Raw genomic sequence first — 25,378 nt, 5'->3', positions numbered from 1 at the left:
GCTGGTCTCAAACTCCTGAGCTCAAGTGATCCGCCTGCCTCAGCTGCCCAAAGTGCTGGGATTACAGGCGTGAGCCACCATGCCCAACCCACAACCCACTTAGCATGTTTTCAAGGTTCATCAGTATCGTAGCACGTATCAGTACTTCATTCCTTTTCATGGCAGAATACTATTCCATCGCATGTATGTACCATATTTTGTTTATCCATTCTTTAGTTGATGGACATTTGGGTTGTTTCCACGTTTTAGCCACTATCAATAATGCTGCTCTGAACATTCATGTACAAGTTTTTGTGTGGACATACATTTTCGTTTCTCCTGGGTACATAGCTAGGAGTAGAATTACTCAGTCATAAGCTAACTCTATGTTTAACTCTTTGAGGAACTGCCAGACCGTTTTCCAAAGCGGCTGCACCATTTTCTGTTCCTCCCAGCAGGGGATGAGGGTTCCGATTTCTTCACATCCTCGCCCACACTTGTTATTTTCTGTCTTTTCAATTATAGCCATTCTCGTGGGCGAGAAGTGGCATCTCATGATGGTTTTGATTTGCATTTCCCTGCTAACTAATGGTGTTGAGCATCTCTTCATGTACTTACTGGTCACTAGCATATCTTCTGTGGTGAGATGTGTCTTTAGATCCTTTACCTATTTTTAAATTGGCTTGTCTTTTATTATTGAGTTGTAAGAGTTCTTTATATATTCTAGCTACAAGTCCCTTGTCAGATTTATGATTTGCAAATCCCTCCTCCCATTCCGTGGCTTGTTTTTTTTACTCTTTTGATGGCCCCTGGGGGACCTTTTTAAAAGGATGGTGCGGGGAAGGGGTCCAGGGCCAGAGGCCTCAATTCTTTTCTTTCTCCTCCTCCACCAGCACTCAGTAGAACCCTCCACAGCCTGCCTCCCTTTCCTTCCCCACCCTCACCACAATCCCACAGAGAAGTGGGTGCAGAGGCCATCCACCTCATTGTCCGCCCACAGCCAGGCCAGACTCAGATACAAATACATCACTTGTGCACTTGGTTAGGCCAAAGATTGCATTTTACAATTAAAATACTTGACCCCCTCCTGCTCTTCTCCCATCCTCTGTCCTAACACAAACATCCTAATAGAAGGGAGGGAGCACAGAATTTAAAGCTGGGGCTGAATTTGAGTTTTGGCTTGCACACTTCCTAGATGTGTGATCTTGGGTACATGATGTCACAACTTCCAGCCTCAGATGCCTCGGGAGTGGGATGGGTTAACAATCCCTGCCCTTGGGGGTTGGGAGAATTTAACCAGGTGAAGTCAGTGAAGGCTCTGGCCCATGACACGGGGTCTGTACACATGGGTGTCCTGCTGGACAGCTCAGAGTCAGCATGACAAAAGCCCGTTCCTGCACTGGTTTCGCTTGCAGACCACAGCCTGGGTGAGCCAGTTCCACCTCTTGGGGGTGCCCTCTGCTGACGGCTCACGGTTCCTGTCTGCAGGCTCTGTTCCTCTCCTCGTTTGTGACCCATTCTGGGACAGGATGGAGTCTAAGGCCACACTGGCTGTGGGTGGGGTCTCAGGGCTTCTAGATGAGCTGAGTCACATGGCCTCGTGAGTGCTACGCAGGCCACTCAGATGGCATCTGGAGAGAGAGGCTTGCCAGCCGGTGTCTGTAAGACCTTGTGCAGGATGAGAATGACATCTTCTCTCTCCTGCCTCTGCAGACAGAGTAACCGAACGGTGCGCGTGACCCAGGAATTCCTGGAGTACCACGTCAACGGGGATGTGAAACAGGGCCCCATTTCCGATAACTACCTGTTCACACCGGGCAAGGCCGCGGTGCCTGCGTGGGAAGCTGTGGAAATGGAGATTGTGGCGGGACAGCTTGTGACTGAGATCCGGCAGTACTTCTACAGGTGCTTCCCCCCGGGGTGACCCCCACAGCCCGGCACACAGTCAGCGCATGCGTGCAGGCAGCTCAGTGAATGAGGGTCTGTCTTTGCTCTGAACCCTAGCTCCTGGGCCGTGGTTGACACATGGTTTGATGAAGAAATGAATTGCTCTGGTGTCTGCATGCTGGCTGCATTTGCGTGTGCTGTGTCACGTTGGTTGGGAGCTAAGTTCAGAGCTGGGAGAGAGACCCACAGACCCTGGGGCCCACAGAGCACCTGTTCTTCCATGATCAGAGCAGACGTAAGGCAGGCCCGGCATGGCAGCCCTGCGGTGTCGGGGAACCAGGCTGCTCCCAGCCGCTTGGGGTCCTGGGTGGTGCTATTGTCCACATGGCCCAAGAAGGCTCCCTGCCTTTCGGCCTACCCTGCCCTGCCCACCCTGCCCACATGAAGGAAGGGAAGCAAAAAGGAAGCATCTAGAAGGTTCCTGGAGCTTCACTTACTGATGCTCCCTTCTCCTCCAGGAACATGACAGCACAGAATTACACGTATGCAATCCGCTCCCGGCTCACCCATGTGCCGCAGGGCCATGACGGGGAGCTGCTCTGCCACCGGATAGAGCAGGAGTACCAAGCCGGCCCCCTGGAGCTGAACCGTGAGGCTGTCCTGAGGACCAGCACCAACCTAAACAGCCAGCAGGTCATCTACTCAGACAACAACGGCTACCAGATGCAGCGGAGGCCCTACGTTTCCTATGTGAACAACAGCATCGCCCGGGTATGCCCTGCAATGCCCACAAGGCACACTCCCAATAGCGCCTTTCCTGGACCCATTAAGCATCAAATTGCAGCAGTAGAGGCCAGTAGAGGCCAGTAGAGGCCTCCAGTGAGAATGTTTTTTTCCTTTTTTTTAAGATTGAGTCTCACTCTGTCACCCAGGCTGGGGTGCAATGGAGCGATCTTGGCTCACTGCAACTTCTGCCTCCCAGGTTCAAGCGATTCTCCTGCCTCAGCCTCCCGAGTAGCTGGGATTACAGCCGCCTGCCACCATGCCCAGCTAATTTTTATATTTTTAGTAGGGATGGGGTTTCACAATGATGGCCAGGCTGGTCTTGAACTCCTGACCTCAGATGATCCACCCGCCTCAGCCTCCCAAAGTGCTGGGATTATAGGCGTGAGCCACCGCGCCCGGCCTCCAGAGAGAATTCTTTTAAAGCCTGTGTATCTGCCCGTTCAGGGCTTGAGCGTGCAGGCTGTGAGTCAGACTGGTGTCTGAATTCTGGTGCTACCACAGACAAGAATAGTATGTGCCTTGGCTTGTGCCTCAGTTTCCTCTCCTGTAAAATGTCTCCTTCATCAAAGGGTCATTCTGAGGATCCATGAGATGATGTGTGGCCAGGGCTTGGCCAGGGCCTGCACCCATGTCAGCTGGGCTGTATGCTAGGAAGCCACAGAGCTGGTGTCTGAACCCCAGTCTGTTGGTCTCCAAAGTCAGGGTCCCAGCCCCATGCTGCTGCTGTGCCTATGGGGAGCACTAGCTGGGGTGGCCAGAGGGTGATGCCTGACCTACCTTGCCCTTTGCCCCAATCGCCCACCTGGCAATGTTTCTGTCTGCAGAATTACTACCCCATGGTTCACTCGGCCTTCATGGAGGATGGCAAAAGCAGGCTTGTGTTGCTGTCGGAGCGGGCACATGGCATCTCCAGCCAAGGGAATGGGCAGGTGGAGGTAGGAGGCACGGTCTGTCCTGCAGCAGCCCCTCGCGGCCCCCCACAGGCATGCCCAGGTGCAAGCCGGGCCTCTCGGACAATGCCTTCCCGCAGGTCATGCTCCACCGGCGGCTGTGGAACAACTTCGACTGGGACCTGGGCTACAACCTCACGCTGAACGACACCTCAGTCGTCCACCCAGTGCTCTGGCTTCTGCTGGGATCCTGGTCCCTCACCACTGCCCTGCGCCAGAGGAGCGCACTGGCGCTGCAGCACAGGCCCGTGGTGCTGTTCGGAGATCTCACCGGTAAAGGGGCACCCTTTCAGAGTAACATCATCACTGCCCCAGCACCAGCCAGGCCAGGGCGGGCCTTGGGAGGGGCCTGTGCCCTCATGACTCTGGGCAGCTTTTGGGCAGGAAGCGACCTCAGGGACCTCTAGCCCAAGCCCCTCATTTAACAGATGGGCAAACTGAGGGCAAACAGTGGCTCACTTAAGGTCATACAACTAGTAGGTACAGAGCTGGGACTCACCCATTTCACCATATGCCTCTTCCCTGTATCTTCTCCATTTTCTTCTCTGATGTATCTTTTCCTTTCTTAATATGACATTATGTCACCATGTCACTTTAGGTCTGGAGGCTTAGAATTTAAAAGACTGGTTTGTTAGCTGGGCATGGTGGCGCATGCCTGTAATCCTGTAATGCCAGCTACACGGGAGACTGAGGCAGGAGAATCGCTTGAACCCGGGAGGCAGAGGTTGCAGGGAGCTGAGATTGCACCGTTGCACCCCAGCCTGGGTGGCAAAGCGAGACTCTGTCTCAAAAGTAAAAATAAAAGACAAGTTGGGTCTGAATCTAGGTGTGCTGTCACCAGGTGGGGGTCTTTCTAATCTATAGTCTAACCTGAAGGACTTATTCTGTACCTCCACTGAGGCTTCTGTAGATCAGATCAACAACCATGTAGTTCTGTGTCTCTATAAAGTAGCAGAACATGAGAAACATTAAACAATGATTACATTTAAAGATGGTCTTTTGGAGCTGCCAGACCTAGATACAATTTGCTGCCATTTTCACTAATCCTTAAACTCTTTTCTATTTCTACTCACCTATGGAGGTTTTGATTAGCATGTGCTTTTAAGGTTCTCCCTGCTTTGGTTTTAGAGCCAGAACCCAGGGCAGTAGCCAGCAGGCAGGCTGTCACTCTCCCATGCAACAAGCATATACTGAGCACTTGCAGTGTGCCTGTGCCATACACTGGAGATGCAGAAGAGCAGCCGGGACCCAGGAGAGTTTTCCTGGGCTGTTGGACAGGGGAGGCATGCTTGTGTAGAGCCAGGATTCAGGGTGGAGAAGGAGCCATGCCATAGAGGGCCTGGTGTTTCATGGGTGTAGAGGAGTGTGAGACCACAGCTGGGAGGAGGTCAGGGATCAGGTCCAGGGGGTGTCAATTAAGGTTCTTTGGAAGTAACGGAGCCTGAAGGGGCAGCTATTTGGGCAGAGCCTGGAGAACCTCATGGAATCTAAGGAGGAGCTGGATACAAGGTCCAGACAGGCATGGGGCAGGGCAGCTCTAGGCATCTCAGGAGCAGAGGCTCACAGCTATGTCTCCCAGGACAGCCATTGAGCCACCTCTGGTTCCCATGCTTCAGATTCCCAGAAGAGGAAATCTGATTGGCCTAGCAGGGTCAGGTTCTGCTCCCAGACTAGTCAGTGGTTCCTTCTGTGTAGCTGGGGCTTTTCCTGCAAAGGGAGATGAGGCCGTGTCTGAGAAAGCCCCATGGCTGTTGTCAGCTCCATCCCACCTGGCCTCACTCTGGTCTCTGTTGGTTGCAAGTAACGGAAACCCAACTTGAACTAGCTGAGCCCCCAAGGAGAGTGTATGGTGAGGCCCACATAACCAAGGGAAGGGCAGGGTGTAATTGGGCCTCAGGGCCTGGAGCCCTCGTGAGGCTGTCCTTGTTCGTCTCTCACCTGCACTTCTCTCCATCTGCAGACTTTCCTTCACCTCCCAGCTGGGATGTGACTCTGAACAGCTCTGGGGCTGCTCTCAAAGAGCAGCTCTGTCTTCCCCACTCAAAAGGACCTAAGACTTGGACTTTCCAGTTCCAAGTGCAAAAGTCCTGGGGAAAGATTCTGATTAGTCCTACTGGGGTCAGGTGGCCCATGCCTGGACCAATCAGCATGGCCTGGGGTATTGTAAGAAGATGGTAGCTCCAGCTGAACATCTAGACCTGAAAGGAGTAGGGGCTGAGGTACCTTTTGAGCAGAGAGACCAGTAGATGACAAAACAGGGGTGGAACTGGCATCCCAGATCTTGAGTAGAAAACAGGGTTCTGGCTGGACATGGTGGCTCACACTTGTAATCCCAGCACTTCGGGAGGGCAAGGCGGGAGGATCACTTAAGCCCAGGAGTTTAAGACTAGCCTGTGAGACCCTGTCTCTACAAAAAAAATTTTAAAAATTGGCCAGGGTGGTGGCCCACAGTCCCAGCTACTTGGGAGGCTGAGGTGGGAGGATAGTTTGAGCTCAGGAGTTTGAGACTGCAGTGAGCTGTGATTGCACCACTGCACTCTGGCCTGAGTGACAGAGCAAGTCCCTATCTAGAAGGAAGGAAGGAAGGAAAGAAGGAAGGAAGGAAGGAAGGAAGGAAGGAAGGAAGGAAGGAAGGAAGGAAGGGAGGGAGGGAAGGAGGGAGGGAGGGAGGGAGGGAAGGAGGGAGGGAGGGAGGGGAAGGGAATGGGAGGGGAGGGGAGGGGAGGGAAAAGAAAAGAAGGATGGAAGGAAGGAAAGAAGGGAGGAAGGAAGGAGGGAAGGAAGGAAGGAAGGAAGTGAGGGAGGGAGGGGAAGGGAAGGGAACAGAAGGGAAGGGAACAGAAGGGAGGGGAGGGGAGGGAAAAGAAAAGGAGAGGGAGGGAAGGAAGGAAAGAAGGAAGAGGGAGGAGGAAGGAAGGAAGGAAAAAAGAGGGAGGGAGGAAGAAGGAAGGAAAAAAGGAAGGAAGAAAGGAGAGAGAAGAGGGCTGTGCATGAACTTGCCTTGTTATCTTGAATAAGCTTTGTGCCCTCTGAGCTGTTTCCTCGTCTCTAGTTTGAGATGGTTAGGCTGAGGAGAGTCAGGGTCCTCCCAGCTCTTAAGCTCTACAGTCTGAGCAAAGGCAGGGAAGTGGAGGCCTGGGGCATTGGGAGCACAGACACTTTGGGCTGGTGCGGGGTAGGCTACCCGCAAGGATGCATGGAAAGTGGCTGGCAGGGGCAGGGGCATGTAATGTGCAGAGCTCTGAGTGCCAGGAGGAGGAGTTGAGCCCCAAACCGTCTCCTCACTCTGTCCATCTGCCTTGCAGGGACTGCGCCGAAGCTCCCAGGACCCCAGCAGCAAGAGGCCGTGACGCTGCCCCCAAATCTTCACCTGCAGATCCTGAGCATCCCTGGCTGGCGCTACAGCTCCAACCACACGGAGCACTCTCAGAATCTCCGGAAAGGTGAGGCAGGTGCCCTGGGGTCTCAGACCTGCTCCTCCCTCCCTGAGTCAAACAGGCCACCAGGCCCACCACCAGACAGGGGCTCACCTTAGAGCTATCACGGCTCTGCAAGGTCACCTGGTTTCTTATCTGGCACATGGGGAGAGTGAGGCCCAGGGAGAGTCAGTGATCAGTCACTTGGCAAGCTGGAGGCGAGGTGGGCCTGGCCCCCAGCCCTGTGACCCCAGCCCATTCTGAATGGATCCCTCTCAGCCTGCCACCCCCAGCTGAGACTAAGAAACTAGTTCAAGTCCCCCTGACCCCCAGGGTTGCCTGCCAGTCCTACTTCTTCCAGGGAAACCTCCTGGAGCCCCCAAACACCCAAATTCCCACTCATCCTCCAAGCTCAGGCAGCCTAACTCTTGGGAGTTTCCACTCACTCATTCAACAGCACGTCTCGTGCCAGGCTCCAGGGAATGAGCAGTGACCAAGGTGGGCAAGGTCCTGGCTTTCTGAGCGCTTGGTCTAGAGCAGAAGCAATCAAGTCACCAGGCAGTAATGACAAGGACAAGAGGAATCCCCCTGCACAGCATGATGGGGGGCTCCCCGAGGAGGCGACACCTGCTGGGAACTGACTTGTCCTGTTGCCAGAGCCCCAGCTGCACCTCCTCTGCCCCCTCTACACTGTGAGCAGCGGAAAGGCGGGGTCAGACTGTGCCTCGGCCATCCTCAGGTCCCCAAGGCCTGGCACACCTGCAGAATTAAGAATACGAGGAAAAGGGTGGGGCGCAGTGGCTCACACCTGGAATCCCAGCACTTAGGGAATCCGAGGCAGGCGGACTGCTTGAGCCCAGGAGTTCAAGACCAGCCTGGGCAGCAGAGGAAGACCCTGTGTCTATAAAGATAAAAATAGAAAAGTTCTCTGGTCATGGTGGCGTGTGCCTGAGCCTGCTTTCCCAGGCACCTGCAGCCGCCTTGTGAAATGGGATCCCTCACCATTCCTGCTGTGCGGGACACAGGAGGCCTTCCCTGACTTTGGAGCTGGAACTCCTCACCACCACACCAGGAGATGTGGAAGCACTTTCACAAACCTCTTGGCTTTTGTGATCTTGGGCAGTCATTCCCCTGAGCCATTCTGAAAACCAGCTACCCCATAGCCCCATGATAGCTTCTTAAAAATGGGCCAGGCGAGGTGGCTCACATCTGTAACACCAGCACTTTGGGAGGCCGAGGTAGCAGGATCACTTCAGGCCAGGAGTTCGAGACCAGCCTGGGCAACATAGCTAGACTCTGTCTCTACAAAAAAAAATTAAAAAATTAGCCGGGTGTGGTGATGCTTGCCTGTGGTCCCAGCTACTCAGGAGGCTGAGGTGAAAGGATCACTTGAGGCCAGGAGTTCAAGGCTGCAGTGAGCTGTAATCATGCTACAGCACTCCAGCCTGGGCAACAGAGCAAGACCCTGTCTCTAAAAAAATTTTTTTTTTCTTTGAGACAGAGTCTCAATCTGTTGCCCAGGCTGGAGTGCGGTGGTGTGATCTTGGCTCACTGCAACCTCCACCACCCAGGTTCAAGCAATTCTCCTACCTCAGCCTCCCGAGTAGCTGGGATTACAGGTGCCCACCACCATGCCCAGCTAATTTTTGTATTTTTAATAGAGACAGGGTTTCACTGTGCTGACCAGGCTGCTCTCAAACTCCTGACAGCAGGCAATCCGCCCTCCTTGGCCTCCCAAAGTGCTGCGATTACAGGTGTGAGCCACCACACCCTGCCAAAAATTTTTTTTTAATACTGATGCCTCAATTCTAATCCCAGACAGATTGATTTAGTCAGCTTTGAGGCATAGCTGCAGAGCTGAGGTTCTACCAGCCAGGGTTTAGGAAGCACCCGTGTTAACCAGGTCCTCTCTCCAGGACCTTGAACTCAGTGCTTTCCTCTGAGCCTCAGTCTTCCCATCTGTAAAACGGGAGCAATGGCAATGAGCCTTTCTGAGTGGGAAGATCAGGGATGGGACAGGAGATCACATACATCACGTGGCAAATGACAGCATTATATCAGTCAGGGCGGCTGGCATATGCTGCAGTAACAAAGAGCCCCGAATGCCCACGGTCTTAACAGTATATATTCATTTCTCCCCCATGCTGTGCATCCAGTGGGGTTAGCAGGAAGGTTTTTCTTGCTGTGGCCACCACGCCCCCCGCTGATGGAGTTTGTATTGCAGCACGTGCTTCCTCACTCACCATGGCAGGAAAAAGCTTCTGCCGGGAAGTACTGCGTCACTTCAGCTCACTTTGCATTGGCCACAGAGGCCACGCAGCCTCCCCTGACTTCAAAGGGGGCAGGGTAGGAGAGACTGGAGTATTTGAGGACATGCCCCAATATGCCCACAACAGTGGACGAGGATGGAAACATTGCAGCTGGTGTCATGGTGGGCAGCCTTACAGTCGGCCAGACCTGGGTGGGAATCCTCCCTCTGCCGCGCACCAGCTGTATGCCTTGGGCACATGACTGCCCCTCTCTGAGCCTTGGTTTCCTTGTCGAGTGGGGGCCATGTCAGCTGTCTCACAGGGAGTCTATTAGTCTGTTTTCATGCTGCTCATAAAGACATACCCGAGACTGGGTAGTTTATGAAGAAAAAAGGTTTAATGGACTCAGTTCCACGTGGCTGGGGAGGCCTCACAATCATGGCAGAAGGCAAATGAGGAGCAAAGTCACGTCTTACATGGTGGCAGGCAAGAGAGCGTGTGCAGGGGAACTGCCCTTTACAAAATCATCAGATCTCGTGAGACTTATTCACTATCACAAGAACAGCACAGGAAAGACTCACCCCCATGATTCAATTACCTCCCACCAAGTCCCTCCCACAACATGTGGACATTATGGGAGCTACAATTCACGATGAGATTAGGTTGGGGACACAGCCAAACCATATCAAGGAGGTTACGGATAGGAAATGGAGCTGAGTGTGTAAAGCAGCGGGTATAGACCAGGGGCATTGGGGTTGGTTGATAAGGATCTTCACTGCCACCTTCCTTCTGTCCCCAAAGGCCATCGAGGGGATGCCCAGGCTGACCTCCGCCGTGTCCTGCTGCGGCTCTACCACCTGTATGAAGTGGGCGAGGACCCAGTCCTGTCTCAGCCAGTGACAGTGAATCTGGAGGTGAACTTCCCCACCCCCATCCAGACCATAAGCCAGGGAAGCAAACCCTAGATGAAGCCCCAAGAAACTGCCTTGGCAAAGAGATCCACGAGGGCGTCCTCCCAAATGCACGCTGGTATGGGCCCCACCCCGCCCTTCTTCATGGTCTGGGTTTGTCAGGTATTACAACTAGCCTGGTTTTTTAGGGTTTTTTTGTGTATATGTGAGACAGGATCTCACTCTGTTGCCCAGTCTGGGGTGCAGTGGCACAATCTCAGCTCACTGCAACCTCTGCCTCCCTGGCTCAAGTGATCCTCCCACCTCAACCTCCCAAGTAACTGGGATCACAGAGGCATGCCACCGTGCTGACTAATTTTTTTTTTTTTTTTTTTTTTTTTTGAGACGGAGTTTCACTCTCGTCCCCCTGGCTGGAGTGCAATGGTGCGCTCTCGGCTGGCTGCAACCTCCATCTCCCAGGTTCAAGCGATTCTCCTGCCTCAGCCTCCCGAGTAGCTGGGATTACAGGCATGCACCACCACGCCCAGCTAATTTTTTTGTACTTTTAGTAGAGACAGGGTTTCTCCATGTTGGTCAGGCTGGTCATGAACTCCTGACCTAAGGTGATCCACCTGCCTCGGCCTCGCAAAGTGCTGGGATTACAGGTGTGAGCCACCAAGCCTGGCCTAGTTTTTTTATTTTTAGTAGAGACAGGGTCTTGCTGTGTTGTTCAGGCTGGTCTCAAACTTCTGGCCTCAAGCAATCTGCCTGTCTTAGCCTCCTGAAGTGCTGGGATTACAGGCGTGAGTGGCCTGTATTTTCTTTCTTTCTTATTTATTCTGTGGTAAAACTTTTAAAACACAGACAACATCTGTGTAATCCAAAAACAAAAGAGATTCCCCATAGAGTTGCTTTGAAAGGTGACTTAGAGTCAGACAATCCCGGGTCCACACCCAGGCCCCTCTACGGGGGCATCTCTGGCACCCCATGCCTCTGGGCCTCAGTTTCCCCCCATGTAAAATGGGGAGAGGTGAGAGTTCTTTGCCCAGAAGGTTGTTGAGAGGCCCTGGCACTAAGGGGCCTCGTGCAGTGTCAGGGCCCCCAGGCCTCATCCCCTTCCAGGTTCCCCTCTTGGCTGATGTGGCCCTCTCAGCTCCACTATCAGGCAAGGCTTCCGCCACCTGGCCTGCCCACGCTCCCTCCCCAGAAGGCACGACCTGAGCCGCCTCATTTCTTTCCCAGTTTGCATTCTTTCTATTTCATTTCCTGCTCATGGAGAATTTCTGTGAATCTCTGTGTTTCTGCCTTGGGCCTCCTTCGACATCTGAGTCTTCAGGGGTATCCAGAGAAGCCCCAGTACCTTTTCGCCATGATGTCTTACTGGGCCGCCCACCTCCTCTTTCATGATCCTCGCCACGGAGGATCCTTTCCTCACGGTCCCTGGCCTGCCTGAGAGCAGGTCCAGGCCATGGCGGGTACCAGCACCCAGCACAGGGCCAGCCTGCCCTGGGAAGCAAGGAGGCCAGCGTGGGACCTGGAAGTTGGTCATCTGATGCTCCCCCATTTCACAGATGGAAGCACCAAGGCCCTGAGACAAGGAGACGGTTGGGATGGACACCATGACTCCCTGCCCGACGTGGACGGTGGTGGGGTGGAAAGACCATTGAGTTAGGAATGCAGTGAGTTTGGCTGCAAGTCACAAAACACCTAACAGATGTGCTTAGAACAGAGGACAGTGTTTTCTCACTGAACAGGCATGTCCGATGGACCCCAAGCGCTGTCACCGTGGGCCCGATCACTGTCGTCTTCCCGCCATCGCCGGCAGACTGGCTTTTGTCTTTTGCCGTCTGCTTGTTTGCGGTCACAAGATGGCACAGGCCTCCCTCATGAGCAAATTTCAAGGCAGGGTGGGGCTGGGCAGTAGTGGCCAGAAAGGCCTTGCCCTAGAGTGGCTCTCTCCCTCCGTCAGCACACAGAAGCTTCTCCAAGAACCACCCCCACCCCTCCTGCTCCACAGACTTTTCCAGACCCCAAAGGGCCTCCTGTCTCTCCCCTACCTGTAAGGGAGGCTGGGATAAGGCCTATTGGGAAAGGGGGATGGGGTAACTGTGGCTGGCTTCCTCCCTGGACTGGGCACGGGGCCACCTGAGCAACGTGGGGAGAGGAGAACTCCGCGGTGGGGTGGGCAGCTCAAAATGCCACACCTCCCGGACTGCTCCTCCGGCTCGGCCACCTGGTGAAGCATGCACCTCCCGCTTCAGTGTCCTCATCTGTAAAGTACACAGCCAGTCCTGTCCTCGCAGATGTGCTGTGAGAAGCAGATGAGGGAGCTGTGTCAGGCACCAGGGGAGGACCTGGGCTCCTGAGGACACCGAGTTTGTGGTGTGTCCGCCCTGCTGCTGTCTTGGTTCTCTGCTCAGATCTGGAACTTGGTGCAGCTCACTCTCCCTCTGCTCCTCTCCCTGCAGGCTGTGCTGCAGGCGCTGGGGTCCGTGGTGGCAGTGGAGGAACGCTCACTCACAGGGACCTGGGATTTGAGCATGCTGCACCGCTGGAGCTGGAGGACGGGGCCTGGCCGCCGCAGAGGTTTGGGGACCCCTGCTTCAGCTCCCTACCCAGAACTCCCAGCCGGGCTCAGCAGCTGGTCAGACCCGATGCACATCCAACCATCTGCCTGTCCCAGCCTGTGCGACCTTGCGAGGCTGCTTTCCTGCTCTGAACCCGCAGCCCTCCCAAATCTACCACAGTCGGTTAAGAAAGGCTTTGGGTTAGTCTCTGCCTGCCAGGGCTCCACATAGGCGTGTGTGTGCACTTGTACGTGTGCACACGCAGACCACACGCCCTGCCTGTGCCCTGGGTGACAGCTAGGGTCCCAGGGGCTTCTGCCCACCTTGGCCCTGCTGACCTCAGCCCATCAGCCAGTCCGTGCCTTATACGACATGTGCCACTGTGAGCTCCTGCGCTACAGGCAGCTTCCAGGCTCCAGTCCCTGTCCATACCATGCCCACTGCCTGGGACGCACAGGTCCCATTCACTCTGGCCAGCACCTGCTCAAGCTCCCCAGGAGGCCTCCCCAGAGTCACCAACCAGGCCAAGTGCCTCCTCCACTCTCCTGGCCCCAGGGGTTTCTTCTGTCCTGTGCAGCTCCTGTTGTCCACCACACACAGCATGGTGGCGGGTGCATGGTGCACGCTCAGTTGGTGGTGGGAGGAAGGAAGGGACGGAGGGAGGGAGGGAAGATGATGTTGGTTGGAAAGAAGGAAGGAAGATGGATGAGTGATAGATGAGTGGACGGCTCCCTCCCAAGATCGAAGCCCAACCCCAGGGCATGCCTTCAGGGGAGCCTGTGAGGCAAGGGCAGACTCACCAGATGGTCTGAGAAAGCTCTTGGCCTTTGAGGGCAACAGCCATGAGGAACTGAGGCCACTAGGGCCAGGACCAACCTATGAATTGCCCTCAGGGTGGGCAGAAATGCAAGAGGCCCACAGGAGTCCTGGCAGAAGGGGGTGCCATAGGTCATTGCCACAGTGGGAGCCACAGCAGACTGTAGCCAGGTGCAGTGTGGTGAGAAGGAGGCTGGGAGCCACAGCAGATTGTAGACAGGTGCAGGGGGGTGAGAGGGAGGCTGGGAGCCACAGCAGACTGTAGACAGGTGCAGGGGGTGAGAGGGAGGCTGGGAGGAGGCATCCCGGGCCACACTGGACAGATCACCTCTGTTCCCCTAGGTGACACCACCTCTCCCTCGAGGCCACCAGGAGGCCCCATCATCACCGTCCACCCAAAGGAAATCCGGACGTTCTTCATTCACTTTCAACAGCAGTGAGCCCTGGGCAGATGCCCCGGCCCCAGGGCTCCCCCCAGGAACTCCATGTAACAGAACAGACCCAGGACAGGGAAAAGCAGCGCGGAGGGACGGGACTGGGGAGTCAGCTGCTCATCTGCAGGCTAATGGCAGGAAATGGTCATATTTGGGGTTTTTCCCTAATTTTTTTAAAATAAAAATTACATTACAAGAGCCAGGTTCTTCCCCCCTACACTCAATCAAGCCAGCCCTCTCCTCTTTTGTCACGTAAAGGATATTTGGCACACTCATGCGTCATTCATTCACAAAAGACAAACCCAGGACGTTCTGCCTAAGGCAGAGCACAAGACCCACAGCAGCACCGAAGCGCATCTGCCGTCCGGGCCCTGCCAGGCTTGCCAGGCTGCCAGTGGTAACTGTGGACCTACTGTGTGCCGCGTGTTTTCATAGACTCATCCCATGCTGGCAACAGCCCTGCAAGGGGTTTGGCTCTGCCACAGGGCAGGAGAGGAAGTTGTAGCGCCTAGCAAGAGTTCCAGCCCCAGACGCCCACCTGTGCCTCAGGGCACCGCCTGCCGAGCAGAGAAGGCACAGCAGCCGTCAGAGTCCATGAGAGGTGAAACCACACAGCAGGGATGTCCAATATCAGCACTATTAATATCAATAAAAGTATAACCTTCCCAGGTCTATGCCCAAGAGAATTGAAAACATCCATCCACACAACACCTGTGCTCCCGCGTTCATAGCAGCATTACTCAAAAGTCAAACGGTAGCAACAACCCAAATGTCCAACCACAGATGAATTAAGACATGAAATGTGTTCTGTCCATACAATGGAATATTATTTGGCCATAAAAAGGAAGGAAATTCTGACACATGCCACAGCCTGAGTGAATCCTACAAATATTACGCTAAGTGAAAGAAGCCAATCACGAGTTTATGTGAAATGTCCAGAATAGGCAAATCTGTGTGTAAGAGACAAAGCACACTGGTGGTTGCCAAGGACTGGAGGAAGAGAGAAGAGGCATGACAGCTAACAGGGACGGGGTTTCTTTGGAAGATGATGAAATTGAGGAATGATGGTTGCACAACTTTGTGAATATACTAGAAACCAATGAATTATCAACTTTGGAAGATGAATTTTATGGTCTATGAATTATATCTCAATTTTAAAACTTTTTTTTTTTTTCCTGAGACAGAGTCTCACTCTGTCGCCCAGGCTGGAGTGCAGTGTCAAGATCTCAGCTCACTGCAACCTGCACCTCCCGGGTTCAAGCAATTCTCCAGCCTCTGCCTCCCGAGTAGCTGGTACTAGAGATGCACCACTGCGTCAGCTAATTTTGGTATTTTTAGTAGAGACGGGGATTCACCATGTTGGCCAGGCTGGTCTTGAACTCCTGACCTCAGGTGATCTGCCTGCCTCGGCCTCCCAAAGTGCCAGGATTACAGGCGTGAGCCAATGTGCCCGGCCTAAACCGTTTTAAAGAGTAAACTGTAAGATGTAGGAAATTATATGGTACTCTAGGGCTGAAGGAAAGTACCCAGAAAGGACCAGCTTGGAAGGAGTCAGACCTCTTTGGACAACGTGCAGTTTGGCCACCAGACAGCAAAGACAGTCTCTGGTTTGGCCAGGCAGGAGCTGGGCGGGAGTTGCTGACCAAGCAATAGGCCACCCCTGTGAGGTGGGGTCAGGTGAGCAGCCACCAGAGGCATGGATGTGCAGTGGGAGGTTGAGGCACAAGGAGTGAGGCAGGAGCCCTTTAGAGCATGTGGGCTGCATGGGGCTTGGTTTCTGTGTCAAGAAGACTATGGAGGCTGGGCAGTGGTTCATGCCTTAATCCCAGCATTTTGGGAGGCCAAAGCAACCGGATCACTGGTGGTCATTAGTTCAAGACCAGGCTGGCCAACATGGTGAAACCCCATCTCTACTAAAAATACAAAGTTAGCCGGGCGTGGTGGTGTGCGCCTGTAGTCCCAGCTACTCGGGAGGCTGAGGCAGGAGAATCAATCACTTGAACCTGGGAGGCGGAGGAGACCTCTGCCTCTGCACTCCAGCCTGGGTGACAGGAGCGAGACTCCGTCTCAAAAAAAAAAAAAAAAGGAAGACTACGGAGGCCAGACGTGGTGGTTCATGCCTGAAATTCCAACACGTTGGGAGCCCTAGGCAGAAGGATCGCTTGAGCCCAGGTGTTCCAGACCAGCCTCGGCAATATAGTGAGACCCCATCTCTACAAAAACTATTTTTTAGATGAGCGTGGTGGTGTGCACCTGTGGTCCCAGCTACTCTGGGGGCTGAGGTGGGAGGATCACTTGAGCCCAGGAGGTCGAGGCTTCAGTGAGCCATGTTCATGCCACTAACTCCAACCAGGGTAACAGAGCAAGACCCTGTCTCAGAAAAAAATAAAGAAGACTATGGAAATGTTATCCCCAGCGCTGCCAGGCTGTAGAAAAATCATGTGCACTAAAAGTACCATCACCCATGCTGACCATCCCTGTCCAGAACAGAAACAGCAAGAGAGCCACTTCCCCCTGCGATCCCTCCAGCACCCAGCACCCTCAACTGGGAAGAGTGAGAAGAATATAGATGACAGGGGAAAACCCACCCACAATAGACAGAATATTGGCCAAAATCTAACATCCATTTGTTGCTTTGTTGTTATTTCATTTTATTTTTTTAGACACAGGGTCTCGCTCTGTCACCCAGGTGGGAGTGCAGTGGCACTATCATAGCTCACTGGAACCTCTTAACTCCTGGGCTCAAGTAGTCCTCCCATCCCACCCTCCTGAGTAGCTGGGACTACAAGCATGAGTCACTACACCCAACTAATTTTTAAAATGTTTGTGGAGACGCAGTCTCACTATGTTGCCGAAGCTGGTCTTGAACTCCTGAGCTCAAGCGATCCTCCCACCTAGGCCTCCCAAAGTGCTGGGATTACAGGCTCGAGCCACTGTGAACGGCCTGGTTTTTTTGTTGTTGTTGTTTGTTTGTTTGTTTGTTTACAAACAACCACCACCAAACTCCCAATAAACTACGTTGCTCACTGACAATCCCAATAAAAACCCCAACAGGTTTATTGTGGAACTTGACAGGATGATTCTGAAGTGCACTGGGGCTAGGTACAGTGGTTCGTGCCTGTAATCCCAGCACTTTGGGAGGCTGAGGTGGGTGGATCACTAGAGGCCAGGAGTTCGAGACCAGGCTGGCCAACATAGTGAAACCCCCTCTCTAAAAAAATACAAAAATTAGCCGGGCTTGGTGGCAGACGACTGTAATCCCAGCACTTTGGGAGGCCCAGGCGGGCTGATCACCTAAGGTCAGGAGTTCGAGACCAGCCTGACCAACATGGAGAAACCCCGTCTCTACTAAACATACAAAATTAGCCGGGCATGGTGGTGGGCACCTGTAATCCCAGCTACCCGGGAGGCTGAGGCAGGAGAATCTCTTGAACCCAGGAGGCGGAGATTGCGGTGAGCCGAGATCGTGCCACTGCACTCCAGCCTGGGCGACAAGAGCGAAACTCTGTCTCAAAAAAAAAAAAAACACACACACACACACGAAAGTGCACATCTTCGTCCGTTTGGGCTGCTGTCATAGAATACCGTACACTTTGGGAGGCCAAGGCAGGCGGATCACGAGGTCAGGAGATCGAGACCACAGTGAAACCCCGTCTCTACTAAAAATACAAAAAATTAGCCAGGCGTGGTGGCGGGCGGCCTGTAGTCCCAGCTACTCGGGAGGCTGAGGCAGAAGAATGGCGGGAACCCGGGAGGCGGAGCTTGCAGTGAACCGAGATTGTGCCACTGCACTCCAGCCTGGGTAACAGAGCGAGACTCCGTCTCAAAAAAAAAAAAAAAAGAATACCATACACTGACTGGCTTATCAACAACAGGAATTTATTTCTCCCAATTCTGGACGCTGGGAGTCCAAGGTGCCAGCAGAGTCGGTGTCTGGGGAGGGGCTGTTTCCTGGTCTATAGATGGTGCCGTCTTGCTCCATCCTCACATGGCAGAAGGGGCAAGGCAGCTCTCTGGGCTCGGTTTCTAGGAGGGTGCTAATATAACAGTACTGAGTCTACCTTAAAGAAAAACTTTGTTTGCTTGAGTATAATTACAGCTTTGCTTACGCTTACACACTATTCATTAAAAACAGCCTCAGGGAAAGAGGACCTTTAGCAGAGATAAGAGAGAAGTGCACTGACCAGCAATCCTGGAAGCGGCTAGCCGCAGGTTTCCACCCACCAGATGAGAATAGGTGGGCTGAGGTCGAGGCAGGAGGATCACGTAAGTCCAAAAGTTTGAGACCAGCCTGGGCAAAACAGGGAGACCCCGTCTCTACAAATAGTAACAAAATTTAAGTAGGTGTGGCACACGCCTGTAGTCCCAGCTACTCAGGAGGCTGAGGTGGAAGGATCCCCTGAGCCAGTGAAGTCAAGGCTGCAATGAGCCATGCCTGGGCAACAGAGTGAGACTGTCCAAAAAAAAAAAAAAAAAAAACTAAGACTAGTCTGGCTGGCCTGGTGCAGCCAGCACTTTGGGAGGCTGAGGTGGACAGATCATTTGAGCCCAGGAGTTGGAGACCAGCCTGGGCAACTTGGTAAAACCCAATCTCTAAAAAAAATTTAAAAATTAGCCAGGTGTGATGGTGCGTGCCTTTAGTCACAGCTACTGTAGAGGGTGAGGTGGGAGGATCACCTGAACCTGGGGAGGTCAAGGCTACAATACGCCGTGATCATGCTACTGCACTCCAGCCTGGGCAACAGAACAAAACCCTGTCTCAAAAAAAAAAAAAAAAAAAAAATAGCTGCACTTGCAAAAGGTCACATGACATCCCTGCAAGACAGCAATCGTAACTACCTGCCTGAGACTGCGGACATAGCTGCTGTTCCACAAGAATGCTTTCATCATCATTCGCACTTCCCCAGATTTCCCTTAAAAACGTGCATCTGGAGACACAACTTGGAGAGGTGATCTTTGAACACAAGAGTTGACTGCCCCCGCCCCCACCTCCCAAGCTGCTGGCTTCTCGAATAAAGCTACCTTTCCTTTTACCAAAACTTGCCTCTCGAATGTCGGCGAGTGAGTGGCCTGAACCCCGAGTTCAGTTACACTAATCCCCATAACCTAATCACCTCCCAACATCCCCACCTCCTAATACCATCAACTGGGGGATTAGGGTTCAGCATATGAATTTAGAGGGACAAAAACATTCAGACCAGAGCAAACAAAGAGTTCAGAAGCTGGACCGCGCACATGGAAGCTGATAGAAGAGGGATGGGGCCGGGCGCGCTGGCTCACGCCTGTAATCCCAGCACTTCGGGAGGTCAAAGCGGGTGGATCATCTGAGGTCGGGAGCTCGGGACTAGCCTGACCAACATGGAGAAACCCCGTCTCTACTAAAAATACAAAATTAGCCAGGTGTGGTGGTGCATGCCTGTAATCCTAGCTACTCAGGAAGGCTGAGGCAGGAGAATCGCTTGAACCCGGGAGGCGGAGGTTGCGATGAGCCAAGATCGCGCCACTGCACTCTAGCCTGGGCAACAATAGCGAAACTCGGTCTCAAAAAAAAAAGAGCGAGATGGGGTGCCTCATGGTGAGGAAGAATGTTGCATGGCAGAGGTGCTGTGACAACTCCCCCTCACTTGGAACAAAGAGAAACTTGACCCTCCCTCGCATCGTACACAGACAGCCCCCAGCTGAAACCCCAGCGGTCAATACAGGCGTGAAAAGATAGTCAGCCTCCTTAGCAATCAGGTCTGTGCAAATGAAAACCACAATAAGACACTGTTTCACATCTGCCGTGTTTTCTATTTAAAAGATTAAAAATATGAGCAATTTTTTAGTGGACAATCATGGAAACTATCTCAGACTTCTAATGTGAGAGTAAACAGAAGGAGCAAATTTAAGAAAATAGTTCCATGTTATCTTCTAAAGTTAAAGATACTCATGCTCTAGACCCAGCAATTCTGTTCTAGGTATGTAAGCTAGAAAATGTTTGGCCAGGCGTGGTGGCTCACGCCTGTAATCCTAGCACTTTGGGAGGCCAAGATGGGCAGATCACTTGAGGGAGGTCAGGAGTTTAAGACCAGCCTGGGCCAACATGGTGAAACCCCATCTCTACTTAAAAAAAAAAAAAAAAAGGCCGAGCGCCATGGCTCATGCCTGTAATTCCAGCACTTTGGGAGGCCAAGGTGGGCAGATCACGAGATCAGGAGATTGAGACCATCCTGGCTAACATGATGAAACCCCATCTCTACTAAAAATACAAAAAATTAGCCGGGTGTGGTGGCAGGCACCTGTAGTCCCAGCTACTCGGGAGGCTGAGGCAGGAGAATGGCATGAACCCAGGAGGCGGAACTTGCAGTAAGCCAAGATCGCGCCACTGCACTCCAGCCTGGGCGAAAGAGCAAGACTCTGTCTCAAAAAATAAACAAATAAATAAATAAATAATAAAATAAAATAAAAAATTAGTCGGGTGTAATGGTGCATGTCTGTAGCCCCAGTTACTCGGGAGGCTGAGGCAAGAGAATTGCTTGAACCTGGGAGGCAGAGGTTGCAGTGAGCCGAGAGAACGCACCATGGCACTCCAGCTTGGGTGACAGAGTGAGACTCCATCTCAAAAAAAAAAAAAAAGAAAAGAAAAGAATCATGTTCGTGTGCACAAGAATATGTAAGACTGTTCAGTGGCATTGTTCATGATAGCTGTAAATTAAAACCATTCATAGGCCCCTTACCAGTGCTTGGATAGAGGCTGGTTTATTTGTACAAGAGAATACTACAGAGCAGCAGGTCTCAAAGTGCGGTCCCCACACCAGTAGTGCCAGCATCACCTGGGGAGTTGTTAGAAGCACAAAGTCTCAGGCCTTATCCCAGATCAAATAAATCAGAAACTGTAGGGATGGGCCCTGGAACATGTGTTTTAACAAATTTCCTGGGTTTTTCTGATGCACACTCAATTTTAACACTCACTGCCATAGAGCAATCAAAATGAGTGAACTATCCTTACCTGCATCAATACAGGTGAATCTCAGATAGAGAGACAGAGGTGATAGATAGATGATAGATAGATAGATGATAGATAGATGTTAGATAGATAGATGATAGATAGATTATATTGAGCAGAAGCAGCAATATACAAATGAATAACTATGATTCCATTTATATAAAGTTCAAAAGTGGGAAAGACTATACCGTATTCTTTATGATTGCATTCCTAGTGGATAAAACAACAAAGAAAGTGAAGAAATGACTGGCCAAGGCTGGGTACAGTGACTCTGTCCTGTAATTTTAGCACTTTGGGAGGCTAAGGTGGCAGATCACTTGAGCCCAGGAGTTCAAGACCAGCCTAAGCAACATGGCAAAACCCCATCTCTACAAAAAAAAAAATAAACAACAGGTGGTGGTGGCACATGTCTGTAGTCCCACCTACTCAGGAGGTTGAGGCAGGAGGATCGCTTGAGCCTGGGAGGTTGAGGCTGCAGTGAGCTGAGATCATGCCACTGCACTCCAGTCTGGGTGACAGAGAAAGACCCTGTTTCAAAAAAAAAAAAAAAAGAAAGAAGAGAAGCAAAGGGAGGGAAGGAGCAGAGAGGGGCTGAGAAGGGAGGGGAAGGGAAGGGAGGGGAGGGGAGGGGAGGGGAGGAAAGGGAAAGGAAGGGAAACTAGAAGTCACAAGAGGGGTTACCTCCAGTGGGGTGAGGGAGATCTGAGTTAAGAAGGAACACACCTGGATTTCTAGGTGTGGCATGGTTTTATTTCCAGACTTAGTTGATTGTTAACAGTGAGTTTCTTTAAAATTATTCATAGATGAAACTATATTGTATACACATATCTATATAAAATGTTTCTACTCAATTCTCTTATATATGATATACATGGTAAATGCACATGTATATATGAGAATATAAACAATGTTATATATAGTTATTGTCACCAAAAAATATTGAAAAATGCAAAAATGTGAAATATATAAATGGAAAAAGATAAAACAAGTCCAAATTCACATCTTGTATCTAACAACTCTTTTTATATAATCCAGACTGTACTTAGCTCAAACTGGCTTAAACAATACAAGGATGTTTTTGGTTGTGGCAGGGCTAGTTAGCTTTCTGCTGGCATCCATTCTTCCCCTCCATGATATAAATGACAGTTTTAGCTGAGAAGTGGCTTCCCAGACAGGGTCCACATTCCCCAGCTTTCCTTACATCCAAAGGGAGCATATGAATCCTTCTCACTAAGGTAATGAAAGAGAATGCCTCTGACCATTCCAACACCCCAGCTAAGACCCCAGACATGTGAGTGAGACCTTTTTGGGTTTTTCAACCATTCCAGGTAGCAGCTCAACCCAGCAGAGTGAGTGACTCTAGGTGATAAACTATACATGAAGCAGAAGAACCAACCAGCTGAGCCCTGCCCAAACTCCTAACCCACAGAATTGTGACAAATGATTGTTATGGTGCTAAGTAAGTACCATAAGATTTGGGCCAGGTGTGGTGGCTCACACCTGTAATCCCAACACTTTGGGAGGCTAATGTGGGAGGATCACTTGAGCCCAGGAGTTCAAGACTAGCCTGGGCAACATAGTGGGACCTTGTCTCTTAAAGAAAAAAAAAAAATTAGGCAGACATGGTGGTGCACACCTGTAGTCCCAGATGCTCAGGATGCTGAGGTGGGAGGATCACTTGAGCCTGGGAGGTCAAGGCTGCAGTGAGCCATGATCATGCCATTCCACTCCAGCCTGGGCAACAGACTTAGACCTGTCTCAAGAAAAAAATTTAGGGTGTCATGAACACAGCACTAGATAACTGAAATATATAACTTCTTTGTAAGTCATATTTATCATTACACAACGCTCCTCTTGTTTCATATTTTAACCTTAAATTGTGCTTTATTCCTTAATTTTTATACATTCCTTGTCACTTCATTATAGGTGTGTTTCTTATATATAGCACATACCTTGATTTTAGGTTTTGTTTTCTTCGTTTGTTTGTTTTGTTTTGTTTTGAGACGGAGTCTCGCTCTGTTGTCCAGGCTGGAGTGCAGTGGCACCTTCTCAGCTCATGGCAAGCTCCACCTCCAGGGTTCATGCCATTCTCCTGCCTCAGTCTCCCAAGTAGCTGGGACTAGAGGCACCTGCCACCACACCCGGCTAATTTTTGGTATTTTTAGTAGAGATGGGGTTTCACCATGTTAGCCAGGATGGTCTTGATCTCCTGACCTCGTGATCTGCCCGCCTCGGCCTCCCAAAGTGCTAGGATTACAGGCGTGAGCCACCGTGCCCAGCCATGATTGGATTTTATTAAATATTTGTTCCCTTTTCTATTTATAGTGCATTTTACTTCATTGTTTTCTCTCCTCATTTTGCCTTTTCTTTTCAATTTTCCAGAGTCCTATTTTATTCTCTTTTTTCTCCTCATTACTTTGAAAGTTCTACTAGTCTTTTCAATTTTTCTAGTAGTTTTGTTCTGGATTGTTTTTGGCATAATAATTACAAATAAGCCTCTATTTCCTTTCTGGAATAACAAAATAATCATCATCCTTCACCACCACAAAGATGGCTTTGTTGCCCGCTCTCCTTCCTCTTTCCCCCATAGCAAGATAAAATCTTTGGACCATGTGTACATTCCCATTCTTCCCATCCATTTATAACTTCAGGCTTTGGTTTTGTCAAGCTATTCAAGTCTCTGGAGAAGCAGCAAACAGAAAGTGGAGGAAGCATGGCAGTTTACACACTTCGGGCCCACAGCAAGCAAAGGGCAAAGGAGAGGAGGCCGGTCTGCTTATGACTTCCCTAGGGACGGACACCAGCTATTAGGCTCTTCAGGCTGATATAACAAATTACGCCAGACTGGATGGCTTAGACAACAAACATTTATTTCTCATAGTTCTTGAGCCCAGAAAGTCCAAGGGTAAGATGCCACCAGATCTGGAGGCTGGTGAGGACTGTCTTCCTAGTTTGCAAATGGCCATCTTTAAACTGAGTGGTTAATTTGATGAGATCTGCTTACCCTGCTTGCTTTGGGTCACTTGCTTTTTGTTATTTTTTCTCCCTTTTTCCATGAAGCTGAAGGCCACAGTAGCTGAAGTATGCATCACTGAATGCTAAAACTTAAACCTTTACTGACTACTGTATTTTTTATTTTACTTTTTAAGAAACAGGATCTCACTCTGTTGCCTAGGCTGGAGTGCAGTGGTATGTTCATAGCTCACTGAGGCCTCAAACTCCTGAGCTCAAGCAAACCTCCCACCTTGGTCCCCCAAAGTGCTGGGGTTACAGGCATGAGCCACTGCACCTGACCTTCACTGGCTACTTTATAGATAACATTCGTAGGTCACCATGGTAATGGTTACTTCAGTTACTTTTCAGGAACTTGGGCCAGCTCCTGTCATGTTCAAACCAGCTGAGACCAGCAACTCTTCAACTGGGCCTGCGCAAGTGCCTGAGAGGTGGCCTTTGGACATCAGAGGGCCAAATACTCCACCCTCAGATCATGCTAACACCACCATTTTCTGTACAGAGGTCCTATGAAATGTCATGAACCCTGACTACACTTGTGCAAAATGAATCTGTTACTTCATTTTTCCCCACTGCCAATCACCTTTCCCCAAGACTTAAACCACCCCACTTCTCTAACCCATAAATATCCCTCAGCCTTATTTTCAGAGAAGTGGATTTGAGAGCTGTTTTCCCACATCTTCACCTGGTGCCCTTGAGAATAAGTATCTTTTCTTTTGCAGAACCCATGTCTTAGTGATGGATTTACTGCACATGGGCAGAACAGACCTGGACCTGGCCAGTAACAGTCTTCTTGTCATAGCCTCACATGGCAGAAAGTAGAGAGTAAGACCTCTTGCATCTTTTCTTACAAGGCACTAATGCTGTGATAGGTACCCCACCCTCATGACCAAATCTAACCCTAATCACCACCCAAAGGCCTCATCTCCAAATACCATCTCATTAGTGGTTAGGATTTCAACATAAGAACTTGCAGGGGACACATTGAGTCCATAGCACCAGGCTTCTCCCCATCTCAGGCGGTGGCACAGCTCAGACTCTGCATCTGCTCCCAGGACCAGCAATGTTGAACAGGTGCCCCTAGTAGGGACAGGTGAGTCCCAAAATTGGGGCTGAGCCCAGGAGGGTTCTTGGCTTTACCCAGAAAAGAATTTCAGGGCAAGCCGGTGGTGTTAGCAACTTTTATTGAAGCGGCAGAGTACAGCAGCAGCAGAGGTTATCACTCATTGGCAGAGCAGGCCTGCCCATAGCCAATATGCCCAGAGTAGCAACTCAGAGGCAGTCCCACAGTCATATTTATACCTGCTTTTTTTTTTTTCCGTGCAGACTTTCATTCTGTCACCCAGGCTGGAATGCAGTGGCACAACCTCAGCTCAGTGCAACCTCCACCTCCTGGGTTCAAGCCAT

General features: G+C 51.3%; 1 protein-coding gene across 1 annotated transcript in view; it reads left to right on the top strand.

Moving 5' to 3' along the window:
* Positions 1-14,644, top strand: part of MAN2B2 (mannosidase alpha class 2B member 2) — a 47,632-nt gene extending 32,988 nt beyond the window's left edge. Inside the window, exons 12-19 of the mRNA XM_004038397.5 lie at positions 1,693-1,884; positions 2,385-2,637; positions 3,477-3,587; positions 3,683-3,875; positions 6,908-7,045; positions 10,069-10,181; positions 12,626-12,743; positions 13,883-14,644. Coding sequence (XP_004038445.5) covers positions 1,693-1,884; positions 2,385-2,637; positions 3,477-3,587; positions 3,683-3,875; positions 6,908-7,045; positions 10,069-10,181; positions 12,626-12,743; positions 13,883-13,980 — 1,216 coding nt within the window. The 3' untranslated portion in view covers positions 13,981-14,644. The remainder of the gene's footprint in view (positions 1-1,692; positions 1,885-2,384; positions 2,638-3,476; positions 3,588-3,682; positions 3,876-6,907; positions 7,046-10,068; positions 10,182-12,625; positions 12,744-13,882) is intronic.
* The last annotated feature ends 10,734 nt before the right edge of the window (positions 14,645-25,378 follow it).

This window comes from Gorilla gorilla, chromosome 3 (assembly GCF_029281585.2).
Source record: "Gorilla gorilla gorilla isolate KB3781 chromosome 3, NHGRI_mGorGor1-v2.1_pri, whole genome shotgun sequence".
In the NCBI taxonomy this organism is placed as follows: domain Eukaryota; kingdom Metazoa; phylum Chordata; class Mammalia; order Primates; family Hominidae; genus Gorilla; species Gorilla gorilla.
Note: the sequence above shows the minus strand (reverse complement) of the source record. Positions and strands in the feature narration are given on the sequence as shown.